Source organism: Haplochromis burtoni, unplaced genomic scaffold, assembly GCF_018398535.1.
Source record: "Haplochromis burtoni strain Fernald_Lab_line unplaced genomic scaffold, NCSU_Asbu1 Contig_1625, whole genome shotgun sequence".
Lineage (NCBI taxonomy): Eukaryota > Metazoa > Chordata > Actinopteri > Cichliformes > Cichlidae > Haplochromis > Haplochromis burtoni.
The window spans coordinates 1-24,138 of record NW_024583986.1 but is presented as its reverse complement, the minus strand read 5'-3'; the positions used below and the strand labels follow the sequence as shown (position 1 = coordinate 24,138).

Genomic DNA, 24,138 nt, shown 5'->3' with positions numbered 1-24,138 from the left:
ACATAAAACCATGGATATATTTAGTATTTCTCATCAATAAACTTTCCCCTTTCACAGACGTTTGCACATGAATCCACACCTGAACATCTCAGAAGTTTCCACGGTGGCCAGCCAGAAGCTGTAGGAGTTGGCATAGAAGTTACATGTCCCTCTGCCGTGGCACTCGATGAAAGGGGAGCTGCGGAACTCCTCCAGGCAGGAGCCGGGGGAGGCGAGCGCCTGACCGGAGCCCTCTGCACCCGCACTGGTGTGCTGTGGGGAGAGAAAGAAGAATTAGAATTGTAGAGAATTTGTTTTTTTAGTTTTCTTTATTTATGAACTCCTTCTGAAAGGGGAAAAAGGCAGAAGATGGGGGGTGCTGGTCACATGTGCTGTGCTGGTGTAGTTGCAGAGAGGTGTCTACCACCAACCCAAATCATAGCAGTCGACAGATTTTAGTCCCACAGGCCTAGTGACCTCCTGGCAACCACTGGTTGCTATGGAGGAATGTGTATTGCTTGCTTGGTCTCAAAGAGGTGCACAGTGCTGCACTATAAACTTGCATGCAATTGTTTGGGTTGCTACCAGACTGCAGCTGTTGCCTAGAATTTGAATAGACGTTTTTCACTTACTAAAGGTTGTCCTATCATGGCAAGGTGCTGCTGGGAGATCCAGCCAGTGTGAGATTTTAGCCAAGGTGGGGATGGAAGTGTCTGAGTGTGTGTTTGTTTTTTTGCGTGTGTTATTTCCTACCATCATAAAGGAGTATCCAATCCACAGTACTTCCCAGTTTTCAGGGCAAGAAGGAATCTGGATAGTCTGACTGTGAATTGCAATCACCATGGCGGGAGCTTCACAGACTCTACATCTGGATGCACAAACATAGGAAAACACAAGATTTACACACTTCCCTGAATTCAACAGTACTGCCCTTCCCTCCTCCCGTCATACCTGCTGACATGAGGCCTGATATTCTCTCCCACGAAGGGGGCCATGTTTTCGGGCATGGGTCTGTCCGTTGACAGCCAGTAGGAGTAGTCGTTACGGGATGCGAAGTTGCAGACGTTGTTGATATTGCAGAACATGAAGGGCATGGTGCTAAATCTGCGCAGGCAGCTACCGGCTGTGCCTGAAAGAAGACGGTCAGTTATATGAACTGCTTTCTGACAGCTGTCTGATACAATGCAACTTCTAGGTAAAGCCTACCAAGGTCCTGTCCGTGTGCCCGCTCGTTGCCCTGAACGTACAACAGAGAGTATCCGTTATAGATAAACTTAGTTCCAGTGGGGCACTCTGGGTCATCGGTGGTCTGGCTGTGCCGGGTGATGAGGAAACCGTGAGCAGCAGAAACTGATCCTGGGACACCGGGAGGACCTTGTGGGCCATCTGAACCACGGGGACCAGGGTTGCCAGGCTGACCTGTAATAAGGGGAATGTCTGTATTAGCAATGAGAAGCCTCAGGGCAGCAACAGTACCAGTATCCACAGAAACATCAAAATCTCAGCTAAAAGCTCACATAACCATTCCTATGACTTCCAAAGCAAAAACAACAAACAATTAAAAGAGCAGCTAAACAAAAAGGTGTAAACAAAAAGCAGAGATGCCCCCGTTCACCTGACAGCATGTACATGGACAAACAATGTCTCTGCTGAAAACAGACATCTCTCAGATACCAACACTGCAAACTCTCATCATGTTCCAACCAAACGTCACTAAACCAACAGCAAAAGAAGAACAAAATTACATTAATGTTTAAAAAACATTACCATGAATTCTGCCTAACCTTTAATCTCTTACAAAACTTAAATCCATCGTGATAACAGCACATTTCCTCAATAACTCCATTTCCAAGTGTGCTTTGAGAGAAGTTTCCCATCAAAAAATAACCACGTTCCACCTTATTAGCTTATTTATGCACAAACACATTACATGCAAGTCCACTACTGTGTACAATTGTGAACTCCAGCAGTTTTATCTTTCCACAGATAACATCCATATGTTGATTCATGGTTTTCTTGAATTTCTGGTCTACTGCAGCATATTTTCAAAGGCGTAATAGAGAACAAAATAGGCCGGATAAAATCCTTTGTATTTTTGTTCCATCCGAATTTCCTTATTAGCTTGTTCGCTTTATTTTGATACGTAGACTTTTGTCATTTTCAAGCAGGAACATCACAAAGAACCCTGGGTCCTAATAGGTTAAACTTCTTCTTTTCCAGCTGCTCCCTTTAGGAGTCACCACAGCTGATCATTTGCCTCCTATTCCAGCCTATCTCTTGGACCGTCCTTTGTCACAACAACCCTCTGTGTATTCTTCTTCCCTACATCCATGAAGCTTCTCTGTGGCCCTCCTCTTTTTCTTCAACCTCCATATTCATCCTTTGTCCAGTATATCCTTTTATATCCAGTAAATCTTTGATTAGCAAATAAATAAAACTTTTGGCCATGACAGTACGTACACTACTAATAACGTTTACTCTTTGTTTAACCAGGGATAACATATAGAGTAGGTCAGTGATGAGACTCTCTGCCTTACTTACCAGGCTGACCTGCCGGACCAACGTCTCCCTTCCTGCCGGCAGGTCCGTTGAAGCCAGGAGGACCATCGCTCCCAGGTCCACCAGGGTCACCTTTGATGCCTGAGACCAGGAGGCAGGAGAGGCAATGACTCCATCAGTTTTTTCCACCTCAGATCATTTTACTCATCACGTTCACATTATATTAGCCCGCATATAAAATTGTCATGGTTTCTATATTGTACAGCACTTGTGTGAGAAGAGCCTGTGAAAAGGGTTGTATACTTTCTGAGTCAAAGATAATTCATGACAAAATGTGTGACTTACAAAGTATTGCTTTTACTTTTAAAATTCACTGTGTAATCTGTCCCCTAGCATTATGGAAAATGTTCAAAATATTCGGCCTCGCTATCAGAAGTAATAATAGTACAAAACCTTATTTTAGGATCACAGATGTGGCCAAAATTTACTCCGAGAAATCATATTGTCAGTATTTATGGAAATACAAAATCCCTATTTAATATGTATTAAATGCAAAAATTGAAAACCTCTTTTCTCAAAACTATAAATATCTGTAAAAGTACAGTATAGATAGCTTTGTAGGAAGTGCTTCCCCTTTGAGAAGAGCAGCATAATCATTTGATCCTGATCCTGTGTCTTTTATGTTATTTTTATCAGTTCCCATCATAGAAACTATATTTACTTACCTGAGCCTCCCGGTTGGCCAGGCAAACCAGGTGGTCCTGGAGAACCAGGTAGGCCCTGAAGACCTGGGGGTCCCCGTTCTCCCTTTAGCACAATGGGAGGCGAACCTTCACCGGGATCACCCGGAGTGCCTATTAACACGAGAAAATTCTCCTGTTAGCGCACTAGTCTGGGGGTGAGGCGGAGGGAGACAAAATAAAGCAGCAGCACAGATTTTTCTTTTGAAGGTAGTCTCACGTCTCTTCACTCTAGAAGAAAAGGATAACATGTTGACCTACCCCGTTCTCCAGGTAATCCACGATCTCCAGGAGGGCCACTTGGGCCATGATATCCAAGATCACCCTTCAATCCTGATAAAAACAAATCTTTAGGCTCTGTTCACAATAAATGCTGAAGACTAAAATATGTTTTTGTTTAAAAAAAAAAGAAGCACAAATAATGTTATTGTGAACAAACCAGGGAATCCAGGAACACCAGGCTGTCCTGAATCTCCCTTTATTCCAGCGGGGCCAGTAGGACCAGGTATGCCCTGAGAAGAAAGGGTTGTAGAGATATTGTGAGCTCAGCTAATGAAGGACAAAGAAATACAGATGTGCATTCTTTTGGAGAAGATAATGAAGTAAAAGTAAAACAGGGTGTTACCGGATTTCCTGGAAAACCAGGATCTCCCTTCTGTCCGGGGATGCCAGGAATTCCAGGCATGCCAAGAGTACCCTTTTCTCCCTTAACGCCACCAGTTCCTGGGAGTCCACGAGGACCTTGTAGGCCGGGTGAACCTTCACACGCAGAGAATGAAAGGTCAGATGTGATAACATAAAAACAACACAACATTGTTGATTAAGTGTTTTTTTTCCCTCACCAGGGTTTTGATCACATTTGGATTTTAATTAAGCAATTAAACAAAACATTTTTGGCTGATTTACTTTTATGCTTTCTTATGGGTCTTATTCTGATGTGAAAAATTCTTTGCCCCCTTCCTGATTTCTACGTTTTTTGACACATCAAATTGTAATATCAGACAAAGATAATCTGAATAAATACAAAATGCAGTTTGTAAAGATTCGTTCAATGTCACTAGTCACACCTAGGCTGCTGAAATTACTTAAATCAGTCGGAAAGGTTTACAAAGGCCTTTCAAAGGCTTTGGGACTTCCCAGGGGTGGTCGACCTATCAAAATTAATCCAAGAGCGCATCAATGACTCATCCAGGGCGTCACAAAAGAACCCAAACAACATCTAAAGAACTGCAGGCCTCACAGGTCAGAGTTCATGATTCAACAACTGGGCAAAAATAGCATCCATGAGGGAGTTCAAGGAAAAGACCACTGACCAAGAAGAACAAAAGGCTCACACATTTACAAAAAAACATCTTGATGGACTTCAGTCAGATTGAGATGCTTTGGCATGAAGTCAAATAAGCTGTTCAAATTTTGTAAACTCTCCAATGTAGCTGAATTAAAACTTTACTCCAAAGAAGAGTGGGCCAAAGTTCCTCCACAGTGATGTGAAAGAGTCACTGGCAGACATCACAAATACTTGATTGCAGTTCTTGATTGAAATGTTTGGAAAATTAAATCATTATTTAAAAACTGCATTTTGTGTTTATTAAGATAATGGTAAATGGTAAATTTACCATTTGCACGGGTGATGGCAGCTACGTTGTAGCCACAGCCACCCTGGGGCGCACTGACAGAGGCGAGCTTTATTATTATCTTTGAAACATGTAAGTGTGAAAAATGTGAGAAAGTATTTGCGTGGTTCTTTCTTTAAATCCTTGGGGAAACCTTGCAAACACCAAACTGAAGAGTTTTATTTTCAGACTGTGTGTTACAGGTGTAGTAATGGTGAACCCTGAGACTGATTACTGGTTACTATGATTGCCTCATTTGACAGAACAGGATAAACACACATGTATGTTACTGGTAACTAAAAATCATGGTAGAGAAACATTTTAAGAAGATCTTCAGGTAAAAACAATCCCGAAAAACAGTAAACTTGCAACTTGACTGTGTGTAGGTTTTTATGGTTATAAGTCCTGGGCGAACTGTCCTGTGGGGTAAAGAAAGGATGAACTGAACACTCAATTTATAACATAAACCGTCACACAAATCCAGAGCTTAGGGCCGGGGTTAATTCATCTTCAGATCATTAACAGTTTTGTCATACAGTTCGGTCCCAATGTTTTTGGACTATTACACATTTTTGTACTCTTGCCTCTGCACAACAACACAACTACTGTATTTTCCGCACTATAAGGGGCACTAAAAATCCTTTTATTTTCTCAAAAATCAACAGTGCGCCTTATAATCCGGTCTCAGATCAAGAGTTTTTTCTCTCTTATGTACTTTTCTCTTCCCAATACGCTGGTACAAGATTTTTCCCCCCAGAGCTGTGCAGACACTTTTAGATGTTTTCTGGCAAACTCTAATCTTCTTATATTAGTATTCTTGACCTGGCTTAATGTTGTAAAGTTGTATTTCTTAACCATGGAAAGAATTCTGCGATCATAGTTAGTTGTCTTCTGTGGTGTTCAGTGCATTCATCCTTTTTGAATGAACTAGTGGTGATTTGGCCCTCTAAATTACTACAAGTCGTTCCTGTCTCTCTAAAAGGTTCATTGTTGTTCAGCCTATTCCCTTGCAATCAAATCTTTCATCTGCTTAATTTGTCACAATATATGAAGGGAACAGGCCTCACCGTGCAATGGGACTGCTTTTCAGTCAATTGTTCAATTACTTTTGAGCCTCTGAAAAATTTGGGTCTGTGTATAAAAATGACTTCTGAGCAGTCATTGCAAAAAAAAAAAATTAAACCCATAGAGCTAAAGCTGAAAATCTGCACTTCGATTACATATTGATTATCTGATTCAAAACCCACTGTGGTGGTGCACAGAGGAAAAGTGAAGTGGATTCACACTTTTACATACAACTGAGAGAAATTGATGTGACCTAACCCCGACCCAGCATGAAACTCAGTTTATATGGTTACATGTATCAAACCCATCAAACCACTGGAGTCTAACCTGGAGGACCTAGGGTTCCCAGAATTGCCAGGCAAACCGGAGCCGGGATAAAGGAATGGGGCAACAAAGAAGAAGAGCAGGTTTAGACAGAGGTAGGCATCAGTACAGAAACACAGTCATACCTGACAAAGAAAGAGGTATTTCTCCTTTACTGAATAAACTGAATTCGGCTTGATTTAATTCATGCACAATGACGAGTATGTTAGCGTAAATGCTAGTTGTCTGCTTTTAAATAAGTTGCTGTTAATCTTTTACAAATGACACTGATATGTATTCATATTTGACATAATTTTTATAGTCAATCATTAACATGAGAACCAACAACAAACTAAGATAATGTTAACTGGCACCGTTAACCTTGTTTAAGTAACTCTTTGATAAGCGACAGCAGGATTACCATATGCCCTGTTTTTTAACCAGTGAGGTCTTCAACCAGTTATTGGTTTTGGGCTTTTTAACAGGTTTTGCAGGCAATAACAAAACTATAGCTAATAGCCTAACAGCCTTATCTTTCAAAGATAAAAAACAAAACCCCATTAAACTACAATATATACTCAATACATAATGCTTAAATATAATCATACACAATGTGAAAATGACTAAGGTGAGTTAGTTATATGATGTGTTCTTGTATTTAAATTCTGTGGTGCTGATACATTCTGAATTTGCTGCAGCACCTACATGTGACCCAGATCATCCACATGCTGATTTGTGTTGCGATTATCACGATCACACTTGAAGAAAAAGAAAATCTTTAATAGTGGCTTACTTGTAAAAAAAAGTGCATTATGCTACCATCAGAGTGCATGGAAAGTGAAAAGAGACAGTTGTTAGGAGGAAATACAGAGGAGATGCAGTGATTTATCATCAATTTGTTCCTAAACTGATCAGAGAGACGTTAAACTCGGTCAGTGCTGCTGTAGGAGACATGCAGGAGAAGTCTGGATGCTGTTGATCTGACCTGCAGGGCCTGTGGCGCACAGATGCACGAGTTGTCACGCGAAGATGGCCCGCCACACCAAAGCAGGTGGGACCAAACCACAGGAAACAGGAGTAACATGTAATAACATTGTGTCACCCTGACAACCCCCAAAACCTTTTCATGTAGCCTGATGCAGGGCTGGATAGCAGTTGGTTCTGACAATTGCTTTCAAAAGATGTGGCTTTTAAATAATGGGTGATTTCCAGTAAATATACACTCACTGCCGCTTATTAGTTACACCTTGCTAGTACTGGGTTGGACCCCCCTTTGAGCCTTCAGAGCTGCCTGAACTGTTGATAAAATCAGGATGAATCCATGGTTTCATGTTGTGTACTTTTCAAATCTACCCTACCACCTGAAGTCTGCAGCAGAAATCAAGAGTCAAGAGCCAAGCAGTGTTTTTCTGATCTTCTGTTTTCCAATATTGGTGAATCTATCTGAACTGTAACCTCGGTTTTCCTGTTCTTATGTGACAGAAGTCACCCAGTATGGTCTTCTACTGCTGTAGACCATATTTGTCTTTTTCAGGAGAAACTGTAAACCCTGGAGATGGCAGTGTGGGAAAACCCCAGAAGTTTATCAGTTTCTTAAATACTTGTGTGGCACCAACCACCATGCCACATTTAAAGTCATTTAAATTAAATTTCTTCCACATTCTGATGCATACTTTAAACTTTCAACTATGCCTACATGCTAAACGCATTGAGTTGCCGCCATCGGCTGATTAGTTGAATTAGTGTACCTAATAAAGCGGCTGATAAGTATAAATAAAACCTGCACATCTACTTTTATCTTTTTTTACATAAAGAAAGATCACAATGCTACAAATTTGTTTCGGTTGCCTGTTATTACAGACGCTTCCATGAACTTGAGAATCATTTTTAAACCAAAAAGTATCTTTAAAAAATAGAAGAAATAGTTAAAAACAGGGATGTTTTTCTGAAAGGGTTTGTCAGGAGAGTCCACTCTGTCCAGCACTGTATGAGACTTGTTCTCAGTGTGTATAAACACACACACGCATGTGTGCTTTTGTCGGGATGAACAGTGTCCATGCAGATGGCTGATTGGTGAGACAAAACCAAAATATGGCAGCAAAGCCAGAAACAAACCAACGACAGCTCTTATCCAGAATCAAAGAGTTTTTGCTCTTTATGCTAACAGGGTAAATGAATTACGAGCCAGTGTGAGATTTTAGCCAAGGTGGGGATGGAAGTGTCTGAGTGTGTGTTTGTTTTTTTGCGTGTGTTATTTCCTACCATCATAAAGGAGTATCCAATCCACAGTACTTCCCAGTTTTCAGGGCAAGAAGGAATCTGGATAGTCTGACTGTGAATTGCAATCACCATGGCGGGAGCTTCACAGACTCTACATCTGGATGCACAAACATAGGAAAACACAAGATTTACACACTTCCCTGAATTCGACAGTACTGCCCTTCCCTCCTCCCGTCATACCTGCTGACATGAGGCCTGATATTCTCTCCCACGAAGGGGGCCATGTTTTCGGGCATGGGTCTGTCCGTTGACAGCCAGTAGGAGTAGTCGTTACGGGATGCGAAGTTGCAGACGTTGTTGATATTGCAGAACATGAAGGGCATGGTGCTAAATCTGCGCAGGCAGCTACCGGCTGTGCCTGAAAGAAGACGGTCAGTTATATGAACTGCTTTCTGACAGCTGTCTGATACAATGCAACTTCTAGGTAAAGCCTACCAAGGTCCTGTCCGTGTGCCCGCTCGTTGCCCTGCACGTACAACAGAGAGTATCCGTTATAGATAAACTTAGTTCCAGTGGGGCACTCTGGGTCATCGGTGGTCTGGCTGTGCCGGGTGATGAGGAAACCGTGAGCAGCAGAAACTGATCCTGGGACACCGGGAGGACCTTGTGGGCCATCTGAACCACGGGGACCAGGGTTGCCAGGCTGACCTGTAATAAGGGGAATGTCTGTATTAGCAATGAGAAGCCTCAGGGCAGCAACAGTACCAGTATCCACAGAAACATCAAAATCTCAGCTAAAAGCTCACATAACCATTCCTATGACTTCCAAAGCAAAAACAACAAACAATTAAAAGAGCAGCTAAACAAAAAGGTGTAAACAAAAAGCAGAGATGCCCCCGTTCACCTGACAGCATGTACATGGACAAACAATGTCTCTGCTGAAAACAGACATCTCTCAGATACCAGCACTGCAAACTCTCATCATGTTCCAACCAAACGTCACTAAACCAACAGCAAAAGAAGAACAAAATTACATTAATGTTTGAAAAACATTACCATGAATTCTGTCTAACCTTTAATCTCTTACAAAACTTAAATCCATCGTGATAACAGCACATTTCCTCAATAACTCCATTTCCAAGTGTGCTTTGAGAGAATTTTCCCATCAAAAATAACCATGTTCCACCTTATTAGCTTATTTATGCACAAACACATTACATGCAAGTTCACTACTGTGTACAATTGTGAACTCTAGCAGCTTTATCTTTCCACAGATAACATCCATATGTTGATTCTTGGTTTTCTTGAGTTTCTGGTCTACTGCAGCATATTTTCAAAGGCGTAATAGAGAACAAAATAGGCCGGATAAAATCCTTTGTATTTTTGTTCCATCCGAATTTCCTTATTAGCTTGTTCGCTTTATTTTGATACGTAGACTTTTGTCATTTTCAAGCAGGAACATCACAAAGAACCCTGGGTCCTAATAGGTTAAACTTCTTCTTTTCCAGCTGCTCCCTTTAGGAGTCACCACAGCTGATCATTTGCCTCCTATTCCAGCCTATCTCTTGGACCGTCCTTTGTCACAACAACCCTCTGTGTATTCTTCTTCCCTACATCCATGAAGCTTCTCTGTGGCCCTCCTCTTTTTCTTCAACCTCCATATTCATCCTTTGTCCAGTATATCCTTTTATATCCAGTAAATCTTTGATTAGCAAATAAATAAAACTTTTGGCCATGACAGTACGTACACTACTAATAACGTTTACTCTTTGTTTAACCAGGGATAACATATAGAGTAGGTCAGTGATGAGACTCTCTGCCTTACTTACCAGGCTGACCTGCCGGACCAACGTCTCCCTTCCTGCCGGCAGGTCCGTTGAAGCCAGGAGGACCATCGCTCCCAGGTCCACCAGGGTCACCTTTGATGCCTGAGACCAGGAGGCAGGAGAGGCAATGACTCCATCAGTTTTTTCCACCTCAGATCATTTTACTCATCACGTTCACATTATATTAGCCCGCATATAAAATTGTCATGGTTTCTATATTGTACAGCACTTGTGTGAGAAGAGCCTGTGAAAAGGGTTGTATACTTTCTGAGTCAAAGATAATTCATGACAAAATGTGTGACTTACAAAGTATTGCTTTTACTTTTAAAATTCACTGTGTAATCTGTCCCCTAGCATTATGGAAAATGTTCAAAATATTCGGCCTCGCTATCAGAAGTAATAATAGTACAAAACCTTATTTTAGGATCACAGATGTGGCCAAAATTTACTCCGAGAAATCATATTGTCAGTATTTATGGAAATACAAAATCCCTATTTAATATGTATTAAATGCAAAAATTGAAAACCTCTTTTCTCAAAACTATAAATATCTGTAAAAGTACAGTATAGATAGCTTTGTAGGAAGTGCTTCCCCTTTGAGAAGAGCAGCATAATCATTTGATCCTGATCCTGTGTCTTTTATGTTATTTTTATCAGTTCCCATCATAGAAACTATATTTACTTACCTGAGCCTCCCGGTTGGCCAGGCAAACCAGGTGGTCCTGGAGAACCAGGTAGGCCCTGAAGACCTGGGGGTCCCCGTTCTCCCTTTAGCACAATGGGAGGCGAACCTTCACCGGGATCACCCGGAGTGCCTATTAACACGAGAAAATTCTCCTGTTAGCGCACTAGTCTGGGGGTGAGGCGGAGGGAGACAAAATAAAGCAGCAGCACAGATTTTTCTTTTGAAGGTAGTCTCACGTCTCTTCACTCTAGAAGAAAAGGATAACATGTTGACCTACCCCGTTCTCCAGGTAATCCACGATCTCCAGGAGGGCCACTGGGGCCAGGATATCCAAGATCACCCTTCAATCCTGATAAAAACAAATCTTTAGGCTCTGTTCACAATAAATGCTGAAGACTAAAATATGTTTTTGTTTAAAAAAAAAAGAAGCACAAATAATGTTATTGTGAACAAACCAGGGAATCCAGGAACACCAGGCTGTCCTGAATCTCCCTTTATTCCAGCGGGGCCAGTAGGACCAGGTATGCCCTGAGAAGAAAGGGTTGTAGAGATATTGTGAGCTCAGCTAATGAAGGACAAAGAAATACAGATGTGCATTCTTTTGGAGAAGATAATGAAGTAAAAGTAAAACAGGGTGTTACCGGATTTCCTGGAAAACCAGGATCTCCCTTCTGTCCGGGGATGCCAGGAATTCCAGGCATGCCAAGAGTACCCTTTTCTCCCTTAACGCCACCAGTTCCTGGGAGTCCACGAGGACCTTGTAGGCCGGGTGAACCTTCACACGCAGAGAATGAAAGGTCAGATGTGATAACATAAAAACAACACAACATTGTTGATTAAGTGTTTTTTTTCCCCCACCAGGGTTTTGATCACATTTGGATTTTAATTAAGCAATTAAACAAAACATTTTTGGCTGATTTACTTTTTTGCTTTCTTATGGGTCTTATTCTGATGTGAAAAATTCTTTGCCCCCTTCCTGATTTCTACGTTTTTTGACACATCAAATTGTAATATCAGACAAAGATAATCTGAATAAATACAAAATGCAGTTTGTAAAGATTCGTTCAATGTCACTAGTCACACCTAGGCTGCTGAAATTACTTAAATCAGTCTGGAAAGGTTTACAAAGGCCTTTCAAAGGCTTTGGGTCTTCCCAGGGGTGGTCGACCTATCAAAATTAATCCAAGAGCGCATCAATGACTCATCCAGGGCGTCACAAAAGAACCCAAACAACATCTAAAGAACTGCAGGCCTCACAGGTCAGAGTTCATGATTCAACAACTGGGCAAAAATAGCATCCATGAGGGAGTTCAAGGAAAAGACCACTGACCAAGAAGAACAAAAGGCTCACACATTTACAAAAAAACATCTTGATGGACTTCAGTCAGATTGAGATGCTTTGGCATGAAGTCAAATAAGCTGTTCAAATTTTGTAAACTCTCCAATGTAGCTGAATTAAAACTTTACTCCAAAGAAGAGTGGGCCAAAGTTCCTCCACAGTGATGTGAAAGAGTCACTGGCAGACATCACAAATACTTGATTGCAGTTCTTGATTGAAATGTTTGGAAAATTAAATCATTATTTAAAAACTGCATTTTGTGTTTATTAAGATAATGGTAAATGGTAAATTTACCATTTGCACGGGTGATGGCAGCTACGTTGTAGCCACAGCCACCCTGGGGCGCACTGACAGAGGCGAGCTTTATTATTATCTTTGAAACATGTAAGTGTGAAAAATGTGAGAAAGTATTTGCGTGGTTCTTTCTTTAAATCCTTGGGGAAACCTTGCAAACACCAAACTGAAGAGTTTTATTTTCAGACTGTGTGTTACAGGTGTAGTAATGGTGAACCCTGAGACTGATTACTGGTTACTATGATTGCCTCATTTGACAGAACAGGATAAACACACATGTATGTTACTGGTAACTAAAAATCATGGTAGAGAAACATTTTAAGAAGATCTTCAGGTAAAAACAATCCCGAAAAACAGTAAACTTGCAACTTGACTGTGTGTAGGTTTTTATGGTTATAAGTCCTGGGCGAACTGTCCTGTGGGGTAAAGAAAGGATGAACTGAACACTCAATTTATAACATAAACCGTCACACAAATCCAGAGCTTAGGGCCGGGGTTAATTCATCTTCAGATCATTAACAGTTTTGTCATACAGTTCGGTCCCAATGTTTTTGGACTATTACACATTTTTGTACTCTTGCCTCTGCACAACAACACAACTACTGTATTTTCCGCACTATAAGGGGCACTAAAAATCCTTTTATTTTCTCAAAAATCAACAGTGCGCCTTATAATCCGGTCTCAGATCAAGAGTTTTTTCTCTCTTATGTACTTTTCTCTTCCCAATACGCTGGTACAAGATTTTTCCCCCCAGAGCTGTGCAGACACTTTTAGATGTTTTCTGGCAAACTCTAATCTTCTTATATTAGTATTCTTGACCTGGCTTAATGTTGTAAAGTTGTATTTCTTAACCATGGAAAGAATTCTGCGATCATAGTTAGTTGTCTTCTGTGGTGTTCAGTGCATTCATCCTTTTTGAATGAACTAGTGGTGATTTGGCCCTCTAAATTACTACAAGTCGTTCCTGTCTCTCTAAAAGGTTCATTGTTGTTCAGCCTATTCCCTTGCAATCAAATCTTTCATCTGCTTAATTTGTCACAATATATGAAGGGAACAGGCCTCACCGTGCAATGGGACTGCTTTTCAGTCAATTGTTCAATTACTTTTGAGCCTCTGAAAAATTTGGGTCTGTGTATAAAAATGACTTCTGAGCAGTCATTGCAAAAAAATAAATAAATAAAAAAATTAAACCCATAGAGCTAAAGCTGAAAATCTGCACTTCGATTACATATTGATTATCTGATTCAAAACCCACTGTGGTGGTGCACAGAGGAAAAGTGAAGTGGATTCACACTTTTACATGCTTTGAACTGAGAGACATTGATGTGAACTAACCCCGACCCAGCATGAAACTCAGTTTATATGGTTACATGTATCAAACCCATCAAACCACTGGAGTCTAACCTGGAGGACCTAGGGTTCCCAGAATTGCCAGGCAAACCGGAGCCGGGATAAAGGAATGGGGCAACAAAGAAGAGCAGGTTTAGACAGAGGTAGGCATCAGTACAGAAACACAGTCATACCTGACAAAGAAAGAGGTATTTCTCCTTTACTGAATAAACCATGGGGGCTATTCGGCTTGATTTAATTCATGCACAATGACGTGGTATGTTAGCGTAAATGCTAGTTGTCTGCTTTTAAATAAGTTGCTGTTAATCTTTTACAAATGACACTGATATGTATTTATATTTGACATAATTTTTATAGTCAATCATTAACATGAGAACCAACAACAAACTAAGATAATGTTAACTGGCACCGTTAACCTTGTTTAAGTAACTCTTTGATAAGCGACAGCAGGATTACCATATGCCCTGTTTTTTAACCAGTGAGGTCTTCAACCAGTTATTGGTTTTGGGCTTTTTAACAGGTTTTGCAGGCAATAACAAAACTATAGCTAATAGCCTAACAGCCTTATCTTTCAAAGATAAAAAACAAAACCCCATTAAACTACAATATATACTCAATACATAATGCTTAAATATAATCATACACAATGTGAAAATGACTAAGGTGAGTTAGTTATATGATGTGTTCTTGTATTTAAATTCTGTGGTGCTGATACATTCTGAATTTGCTGCAGCACCTACATGTGACCCAGATCATCCACATGCTGATTTGTGTTGCGATTATCACGATCACACTTGAAGAAAAAGAAAATCTTTAATAGTGGCTTACTTGTAAAAAAAGGTGCATTATGCTACCATCGGAGTGCATGGAAAGTGAAAAGAGACAGTTGTTAGGAGGAAATACAGAGGAGATGCAGTGATTTATCATCAATTTGTTCCTAAACTGATCAGAGAGACGTTAAACTCGGTCAGTGCTGCTGTAGGAGACATGCAGGAGAAGTCTGGATGCTGTTGATCTGACCTGCAGGGCCTGTGGCGCACAGATGCACGAGTTGTCACGCGAAGATGGCCCGCCACACCAAAGCAGGTGGGACCAAACCACAGGAAACAGGAGTAACATGTAATAACATTGTGTCACCCTGACAACCCCCAAAACCTTTTCATGTAGCCTGATGCAGGGCTGGATAGCAGTTGGTTCTGACAATTGCTTTCAAAAGATGTGGCTTTTAAATAATGGGTGATTTCCAGTAAATATACACTCACTGCCGCTTATTAGTTACACCTTGCTAGTACTGGGTTGGACTCCTTTGAGCCTTCAGAGCTGCCTGAACTGTTGATAAAATCAGGATGAATCCATGGTTTCATGTTGTGTACTTTTCAAATCTACCCTACCACCTGAAGTCTGCAGCAGAAATCAAGAGTCAAGAGCCAAGCAGTGTTTTTCTGATCTTCTGTTTTCCAATATTGGTGAATCTATCTGAACTGTAACCTCGGTTTTCCTGTTCTTATGTGACAGAAGTCACCCAGTATGGTCTTCTACTGCTGTAGACCATATTTGTCTTTTTCAGGAGAAACTGTAAACCCTGGAGATGGCAGTGTGGGAAAACCCCAGAAGTTTATCAGTTTCTTAAATACTTGTGTGGCACCAACCACCATGCCACATTTAAAGTCATTTAAATAAAATTTCTTCCACATTCTGATGCATACTTTAAACTTTCAACTATGCCTACATGCTAAACGCATTGAGTTGCCGCCATCGGCTGATTAGTTGAATTAGTGTACCTAATAAAGCGGCTGATAAGTATAAATAAAACCTGCACATCTACTTTTATCTTTTTTTACATAAAGAAAGATCACAATGCTACAAATTTGTTTCGGTTGCCTGTTATTACAGACGCTTCCATGAACTTGAGAATCATTTTTAAACCAAAAAGTATCTTTAAAAAATAGAAGAAATAGTTAAAAACAGGGATGTTTTTCTGAAAGGGTTTGTCAGGAGAGTCCACTCTGTCCAGCACTGTATGAGACTTGTTCTCAGTGTGTATAAACACACACACGCATGTGTGCTTTTGTCGGGATGAACAGTGTCCATGCAGATGGCTGATTGGTGAGACAAAACCAAAATATGGCAGCAAAGCCAGAAACAAACCAACGGCAGCTCTTATCCAGAATCAAAGAGTTTTTGCTCTTTATGCTAACAGGGTAAATGAATTACTGCAGCAGCAGTATTTTTGTCGTCATCGAAACATTTTTAATGACAGATTTTTGACTGAATCAGAGATTTTGGTTTGTGTCTGCTATACTTGTTTGAAGTTCTCTTTTTTTCAGAATGGTTCACAAACATACAAAGACACACACTGATCACAATGGTCACATTAGAGGACAAACACACACAAATGCACACGATTCATTGCTGTGGAGAGATGAATGGATTACAGCTTTGCTAATGACCAGATCAAGAGAAGAGGACAAGGGGTGAGGAGACATGAGGGCGTATTGGTTTGTGAATAAAAACATTTTTGGATGATGATGAAGACACAACAATGTGGCATAAACACATGCACTTTTTGGGACGTAGTCATAACCCCAGAGGCAAACAGTGATTGGTGTGTGATGAGGTGAAGGAGGAGAACACTAACATTTACTCATGAGGGTGGTGTTGACAATAATCGGACAGGTGTGTTGCTTCTCATACTGGTGGTTTGATTGGTGCAACAATCTCCCATGCAAATCAAGGAGATGGAAGCGTTCACGTTTAAAGTGGAGATTCTGCCATTTGCTGTCTGGTTTTCTGGTTCCCTACAGGATTGGGTTAGTGGTTCTGAACTGGGAACCACAGGCTGGTATGTCCAAACCATGTTGTCTAGTTTGTCTACATCGTAGCATTTCACCAGCAATCCATCAGTGTTTGGGTTATTTAAGCCCATATAAAGAAGTCGAAACACATTCTTCTTTTAACGTACTTGTCCCACAGCTTTTTATTTACAGGAAGTGGCCCATTGGTGTGGCAAGACTTGTGGATGGTTGATTGATTTCATAGTAATTTCTTCGTCTTACCATTAAATCAAACATTTTATACTGAAGGGAAGCATTATTCAACAGAGATATCCAAAGAATCAAGTAATCTGCATGATGCCTATGGGGCAATTGGTTGTACAGCCATTTTCCTGCAAGTCTTGTGATGCAGTCAAATGCAGTGAGGCTGATTTTTCAAAGTTAACATTATGTTTATGGGTAAGAACGGAAGAATCCTCTCTGTGGTCACTGATTACACAGTATAGTTATTATTAATACAATAATCATCTGAAAACCAGGCAGCAAATTCTAGTACTATATGTGGTGATAAATACTGTCCATGTCCCTTACCTGCTCTTCCAGGTAATCCAGGGGGTCCTGTGGCACCTTTAGGGCCTGGCAGAGACAGCCCAGCAGGCCCAGGAAAGCCAGGGGCACCTTGTTCACCAGGGCCACCAGGTGAGCCTGGGTCTCCTTTAGGGCCGGGAAAACCAGGGTTGCCGGGTACACCAGGAGGACCTGTGTCTCCCTTGATACCTTAGCACACAGAGACACAAATTAGAGAATGCTGAGAAAAAACATGTAACTAACCTGCAAAACCAGCAAAAAATCAATAAAGAATACACAGGTATGAATATATATGTACTACAGGTGGTGGTAATTCACCTGGCAGTCCTGGACTTCCAGCAGGACCTGGACCACCGTAACCTGGAATTCCTGGAGGGAAAAGTAATGAAAATATGTATTTTTGAGTAAAACAATGGAAAGCAATTTTGAATGTACAGCAAAATTACAGTTCCTGTAGATGCCCTGTGACTCGCCTGCTTCTCCTTTGACTCCAGCTGGTCCTGGAATCCCATCGCGACCTGCCTGACCTTTCTCTCCTGGTGGACCAGACGGTCCTTGTGGACCAGGTTCTCCTGGTCTACCTGGAGCTCCTGAGCTACCTGGGGTACCCGGCACACCGTCAAGACCCTTAGGACCGGGGATACCAGGAGGACCTGACAGGAGAGTAGAAAGAGAAGATCGACCCTTGCTTTGCTTCAATGAAAAGAAGTCCCATTAACACAAAAACTGATCATGATCGACATACGATACTGCCACCTCAAAGGGAATTCCTGGTAAAATAAAAAGTAATATTAGTAATAAATTATCGCAATAAAATTCCTTTTTCACTCTGATATAAAATACATGGGCCTGACCAACGTCTCTCATCCAAGGTTTGATTTTTCTAAATGATTGAAATGGTAATGTGACAGACTCCTTCTCTAATTCCTTGAATTCTCAAAGTCGACTCCTTTTTTTTAATTTGTTTTGGTCCAGTGAAGGCAAAAACGTGTCACCCTCTCCAGATTTACCAGCCAGAACCATTAATTGTGTTGTATTTTAATACTGTTTTTTTTTCTTATTGCCTTAAAAAATGTATAATTGTATCTTTAATAGATAAAATACTGCCGGGTTCTCAAACTCCAGTCCTCGAGGGCCGGTGTCCTGAAACTCTTCCATGTGTTCCTGCTGCAACACACCTGAATACAATTAGTAGGTCATTAGCAAGACTCTTATAGAACTTGGCTGCATGCTGAGGTGGCAATTCAGCCATTTGATTCATGCTACAGCAGCTCATGAGTGAATGAACATGGTGCAATAAAAGTACTTTTAGAAGTACATGTTTCCAAATACTTTTGGAACATTTTACGGGTTAGGGTTTGACACTTCAGCATGCAGTCAAGTTCTATACTCTTGCTAATGCAATGCAGTTGCAGTTTAATATCAGCAACTTATTTCAGCTTTTCATTCTTCTTTTCTACATCTGTTATGATCAGACTTACCTTGGAATCCTGGGAGTCCGGGGTCACCTTTATCGCCTGGTCTTCCCGTCACACCTGTGGGACCTGGTAATCCTGGGTTTCCTTTTAGGCCTGGATTTCCTGGGTACCCTGGCAGGCCTGGATCACCCTACAAAGGATGTAGCAAAAACTTTTAATGTGCACCAAAATATTATTTAGAATAATAATATTTGCCTTTTTTACCAGGAAATCTGAGTGGTTGGATTATGCACCTTTTGTCCGGTTAGTCCAGGTGGTCCGACGCCAGCAGAACCTGGCTCACCTTTGGGTCCTTGGTTACCAGGTGGTCCTGGCTGTCCTGGGGATCCTGGTATACCCGACTCTCCTGATACACCTTTCAGCCCTGGTGGTCCTGTGTGTTCATTAAAGGGATAAGTAGCAAATAAAGTTTAACAAATGTTTTAAAAAACGAATGTCATTAAGATACAGAATCAGGTATTCTCTTCCTTAGTAACACTAACCAACACACCAGTGCATCACTGGTTTGTGGGCAACCAATATAGGTTTTCAGAACTTTGGGCACCACCATCTTGCTTTGAAAGCCAGAGTGTATGAAAGTGGGACTAATAATACAAGGATACTATGTAAACACTATAGTAAAAAAAAACATAACCCGTTTCATTATTTGTCATTTTTGTGCTCTACATGAAATGATAGTTGAAAAGTCAAATAAAAATGATCATCGTAATATATCAAAAAAGAGTTTTCATTATAAATTTAGTAGGAAACATTTACTGAGTTATTAAATCAAGTGATAAGCGAGCACATTTTATTAAGACTTCAATTAAATTAAACTTATCTGCCAAACAAGTCACCTCCTGCTGGCAGTTAGAACGAATGCCGGTTTAAGTCTGTTGCTCAATAGCAAGTTACAACATTTAATAAACAAGGTGTAGACCTGAAGGATATTAATTTGTATAGGCATATTTCAACACACAACACTGGCCTTTAATTACTAACATCTACAGCAATAAGGACCAAAGTTTTGATAAAAAGCACCTGGGATTCCCATGTCTCCCATTTGGCCTTTAGGTCCTGGAGACCCAGGAATACCTGGACCTCCTGGGCGACCAGAATCTCCTTTAGAACCTGCAAAAAAAATGAAATAGCATGTTAAAAATCTGTTTCTGTCTGTATTTATGTATGTACTTAGTATGTATGCATTAGGGGTGAATTCATACCTGGAGGTCCAGGGCGGCCAGGACTGCCATCTGTTCCTGGAAACCCAGGGTCACCAGGGAGACCAGTAGCACCTTTTGGACCCGGAAAACCTGTTCCACCTTTAGAAAACCAGTATGTAAGATTTAACTCAAACTTTTTACTCTTTGAGGGCAGTGAAAATGTTTTCATCTCTACCTGAAGGTCCAGGATCTCCTTTTTGTCCCTTTAAGAGCTGCGATGGAACACTGGGTCCTGGCGGTCCCTGGAGGCCCATGTCTCCCCTCTCTCCTTTAGCACCAGGACCACCTGGTGCACCGTCTCTACCTGGAAATCCTGGTTCACCTGTGTAGATGCATCAGGCGGCCCTTTCATGAGTAGCTGCATACTTTTAATCCAATTATACCAACAACAGAGGTCACAATTTACTTGAAAATGATAAATTACTTCATATTCTTTATATTATTTTTCATAGCTTATGCAACCAGATTCCAGGTTTTTAATAGATTTTTTGCTGTAAGAAAAATTATCATTCTGCATATGTCAATTTAAAACAATAAGTGTTATCATGCATGATTTTTGTGGTAAGTATGGAGTGTGTCAGTACCTTTAAATCCAGGAGCACCAGGTCCTCCTCGGGCTCCCGGTCCTCCAGAAGGTCCTGGAGGTCCATTGGGACCCATGTCTCCTTTCTGACCTGCAGCCAGGCCGGCATTGCAGAGGAGCAAAAGTTAGAATAATCAATAAACCAAAAAAGTAAATATTTAATTACATACAAATAACATAAAAATGTCTATTATCATTTAGTCAACTGTTTCTAATTGCTGGTCTGACTTAGATTTTCTGATAACTTTGTGAGCTAACAACAATTAGCTAGCCTACAAGCTGCCTTTATACTAAGTTATGCAGACATTCAGCCAGTCTTTTTGTAGTTAGTAAATGCTCTAAATGATCGACTGCATAGAGTCATCATGACAGCTTTTTGTCCTTTGCTTTATCAACTTGTGACATATAATGCTTTTTATTGCTTTTCAAGATACCAATATAGCTAATGTTATTCATTTACAGCCATATTTCGATGATTGAAGAGTGACAGCTTACCTGGCAAGCCAGGCAAACCATCGCGACCAGGTCCTCCAGGTGGTCCTGGGGTTCCAATAGTACCTGGAAGACCTTGATAACCTGGAGCTCCTGGGTCTCCTGGTGGGCCTGGGATGTCTAGACCTGGAGGGCCAGGGTCTCCTTTTGGACCATCTGATCCTGGCAGCCCTGTAAAGATGATTATTATGACTGTCCTCTTTTCATTTGGGAACAACATTTGAACTGTCAGGTTAACAATAATTTGAACATTTTTACTCTCCACTCCCCTGGGCGGTCATGATTTTGAGGGGTTGTCCTGGTTCCCACTTCTGCAATATTGGAAACAGTGCTTCTGGATTTGCAAAGTAGGAAGGAGTGGTTCAGCTCCAGGGTTTATATACATAGAGTTTGCTCTATGTGTGCTTTTGGGTATATGACCACACCCCTAACCTGTGGGAAGCATTTTGGAAGAATAAAGTATTGGCGCCCAATGTTACAAGCTATTCGGTCCCTTTGTTCTAATAATCAGGGTTTGGGTCATATTGTAAGTTAGACTTACAGTCCAACGTTCTCCAGACTGGAGAATGTTGGATCCTCTGGGCACAGCCAAGGAGCAGAGTGTTTCTGATTCTATGGCTTCAGAAACACCACCGATCAGTGAACTCCATCCTGCACCAGAGTGATTTGTAATAGTGGCTAGGATGAGAATTATTTCTTTCAAGTCTGAGGCCATGTAGAACCTCAGCTGTACAGTAGATTCGCTACTTCTGGCTGGCAGTGAGTTACTGCTCCAAGTAAAGGGGTTCAAGAATTCTGGGTTACGTTCGAGAGTGGAGGAAACTCTAAGCTAAAGACTGACAGATAGACCAATGTGACGTCCGGTTGTCAGAGCTGAGCCTGAAAGTGGAGTAGTCAAATTATAGAAATAGGGTTGAGCAATGTTCCTGCTCTTGTTATCTGCCTGGGATAACTACTAAAATCCACCTGGATGAGGTGTCTCCTGCATATCCTACTAGCAGGAGAGCCCAGAGACAGAGCCTAGAGATCAGATTATGTCTAACAGCTTAAACTGCTGAGGGTAGAATGGATATTCTGTAATGCTGAGTTTTCTCTTTTCAGTCAAACCTTATGTGACTTACCTGGTGGTCCCATTGGGCCCGGAGGTCCTGGGAGACCTGGTGGGCCCGTTCCACCAAAAGAGGGGGGTCCAGGGGGGCCACGAGATCCAGGTGTACCAGGTGTACCAGGCTCGCCTGCACAGACAGAGGATAAAGTATCAGCTCAAAGTTCTGGCCTGGTATCATTTTGTTCTAAAACAATCACACAATCTAAAGAGTACCTTTGAATCCTGGAGCTCCATCAGCTCCAAGCCAACCCGGACAAACCGGGGTTACCAGGGAAACCAGGATCTCCCTTAGGCCCAATGGATTCTTTAGGGCCCGGTGCACCCGTTAAACCAGGAGGACCAGGAAGTCCAAGACCAGGTTCACCCTGTCACATATATAACCAAAGAGAGCGTCAGGCACACAGGGAGGGACGAAGAGTACAGTTTAGGACAGAACAAGAGGCATTTAATGAAAGCTATTAATGCATAACAAAATGTGTTGCTTAGAGAAAATTGCTTAATATAAAAAATCTGTCATTTTCAAATTGTAAGGATTATTTTATCCTTGTTATTTTAGCCTTCTACAGATAATAACGTTAGTAAAATTGGTATACACAACTATCCATTAAATATATTAAAACATATATACACACCTTTTGTCCAGTAAATCCCAGCTCACCGGGACGTCCATCTATCCCTGGTCTTCCTGGTCCTCCAGGGGCACCTGGCTGCCCACCAACGCCCGGGAATCCTGGAGGAGGAAAGAAGTGAGTGTGAGATGAAGAAGGTAACAATGACACAAAAAGCAGAGAGTATGTAGGGAAGTACTCAGAAGAAGTTGTTAAAGAGAAGAGAATGTAAATAGAAGTGGACAAAGGAAGACAAAACAGCAGAGGTAGAAAGAGCAAAGGAAGACAGATAGAGAATAGTTTATCGCTATCTTTGCCTTTTGGTCCTGGAGGTCCTGGCAGTCCAATGCCTGGGATTCTGGGTTCACCCTTCGCTCCCGATAAACCGGGAAAACCAGGCTGTCCAGGCTGACCTGGTATACCTAACAAAGGGAAATGACCAAATTAGGCAATCAGGCAGCATGTATGTTACTTTAGATACTGTGAATGGAAAGTATATTATTTTACAACAAAATAGTGACTCGTGTACCTGGTGAACCAGGCTGCCCAGGCTCGCCATCCCGACCTCTTTCTCCTTTGGCCCCTTTCTCTGTCATTGTCTGACCAGGTTCACCCTTAGTTCCTTCATGATGACAAAATGCACAGATAAAAGGTTGGACGCTTTCAGTGAGCAGACGGCAGGAAAATTGGACATGAAATGGATGTCAAATAGCCTGTGGGAAACATCTATGTCCATTCTATTTTGCTTTGTTTTCTTTAAGGTAACTTGAGCAAAATCCTTTTCAAAGTTCAGTATCAAGACCTCTGCAGGAGATTTTAGGCAAGTTGTGGAAAAAAAACTTTTTGATGCAATGAACAGTACATTCCAACTCAGGCTGTAGCTTGACGATATACTAAGCTTTAAAATTTTATAGCTAGAACCTCAGAGATAAATAATGTGAAAATATAAATTAGATCAACATATAATTTACTTTGCTGTATTGTGAGACACAGCACTGGTCTAATTTGGTAAGGTGCAGTGGGGGAGATAAGTATTTGATCCTCCTAGAAGTCAAACAGAATTCTGGCTCCTATGGTTGGGTGTGTGCCCATGTGCACACGGATTATGGTCAATAAATACGATACAGCTGATCTGAGTTTTGTGTATAAAGCACACCTGTCCACAGAATCTAAATTTTCCATTCTGACCTTTCCATCACCATGAGCAAAACGAAACGACCATTAAAGGACGAATGGGCTAAAGTGTTATATTAATTGTTGGTGATTATAAGGAAATGGAGGAAATCAACCTCAGCCTGGAGCTCAATACAAGGGGTAAGGATGATTATAAGAACGGTGATTGATTACAGGACAGGAGGAGCTTGTTAATGATCTGAAGGCAGTTGGGGCCAC

At 41.2% G+C, this 24,138-nt stretch overlaps 1 protein-coding gene across 1 annotated transcript in view; it reads right to left on the bottom strand.

Moving 5' to 3' along the window:
• Positions 1 to 23,368, bottom strand: part of col4a5 (collagen, type IV, alpha 5 (Alport syndrome)) — a gene marked incomplete at its 5' end in the record, with an annotated part of 25,841 nt that extends 2,473 nt beyond the window's left edge. The window contains 29 exon segments of the mRNA XM_042217139.1: positions 80 to 252; positions 733 to 847; positions 931 to 1,108; positions 1,186 to 1,398; positions 2,521 to 2,610; positions 3,231 to 3,266; positions 9,083 to 9,127; positions 10,995 to 11,060; positions 11,208 to 11,279; positions 11,386 to 11,458; positions 11,572 to 11,705; positions 13,968 to 13,976; positions 14,934 to 14,942; positions 17,279 to 17,464; positions 17,594 to 17,644; positions 17,749 to 17,928; positions 18,757 to 18,883; positions 18,987 to 19,126; positions 19,774 to 19,863; positions 19,956 to 20,054; positions 20,131 to 20,277; positions 20,540 to 20,629; positions 21,034 to 21,201; positions 22,152 to 22,265; positions 22,352 to 22,391; positions 22,393 to 22,503; positions 22,771 to 22,868; positions 23,064 to 23,168; positions 23,276 to 23,368. Of these exon segments, the coding sequence (XP_042073073.1) occupies positions 80 to 252; positions 733 to 847; positions 931 to 1,108; positions 1,186 to 1,398; positions 2,521 to 2,610; positions 3,231 to 3,266; positions 9,083 to 9,127; positions 10,995 to 11,060; positions 11,208 to 11,279; positions 11,386 to 11,458; positions 11,572 to 11,705; positions 13,968 to 13,976; positions 14,934 to 14,942; positions 17,279 to 17,464; positions 17,594 to 17,644; positions 17,749 to 17,928; positions 18,757 to 18,883; positions 18,987 to 19,126; positions 19,774 to 19,863; positions 19,956 to 20,054; positions 20,131 to 20,277; positions 20,540 to 20,629; positions 21,034 to 21,201; positions 22,152 to 22,265; positions 22,352 to 22,391; positions 22,393 to 22,503; positions 22,771 to 22,868; positions 23,064 to 23,168; positions 23,276 to 23,368 (3,052 nt within the window).
• Positions 23,369 to 24,138: the final 770 nt, after the last annotated feature.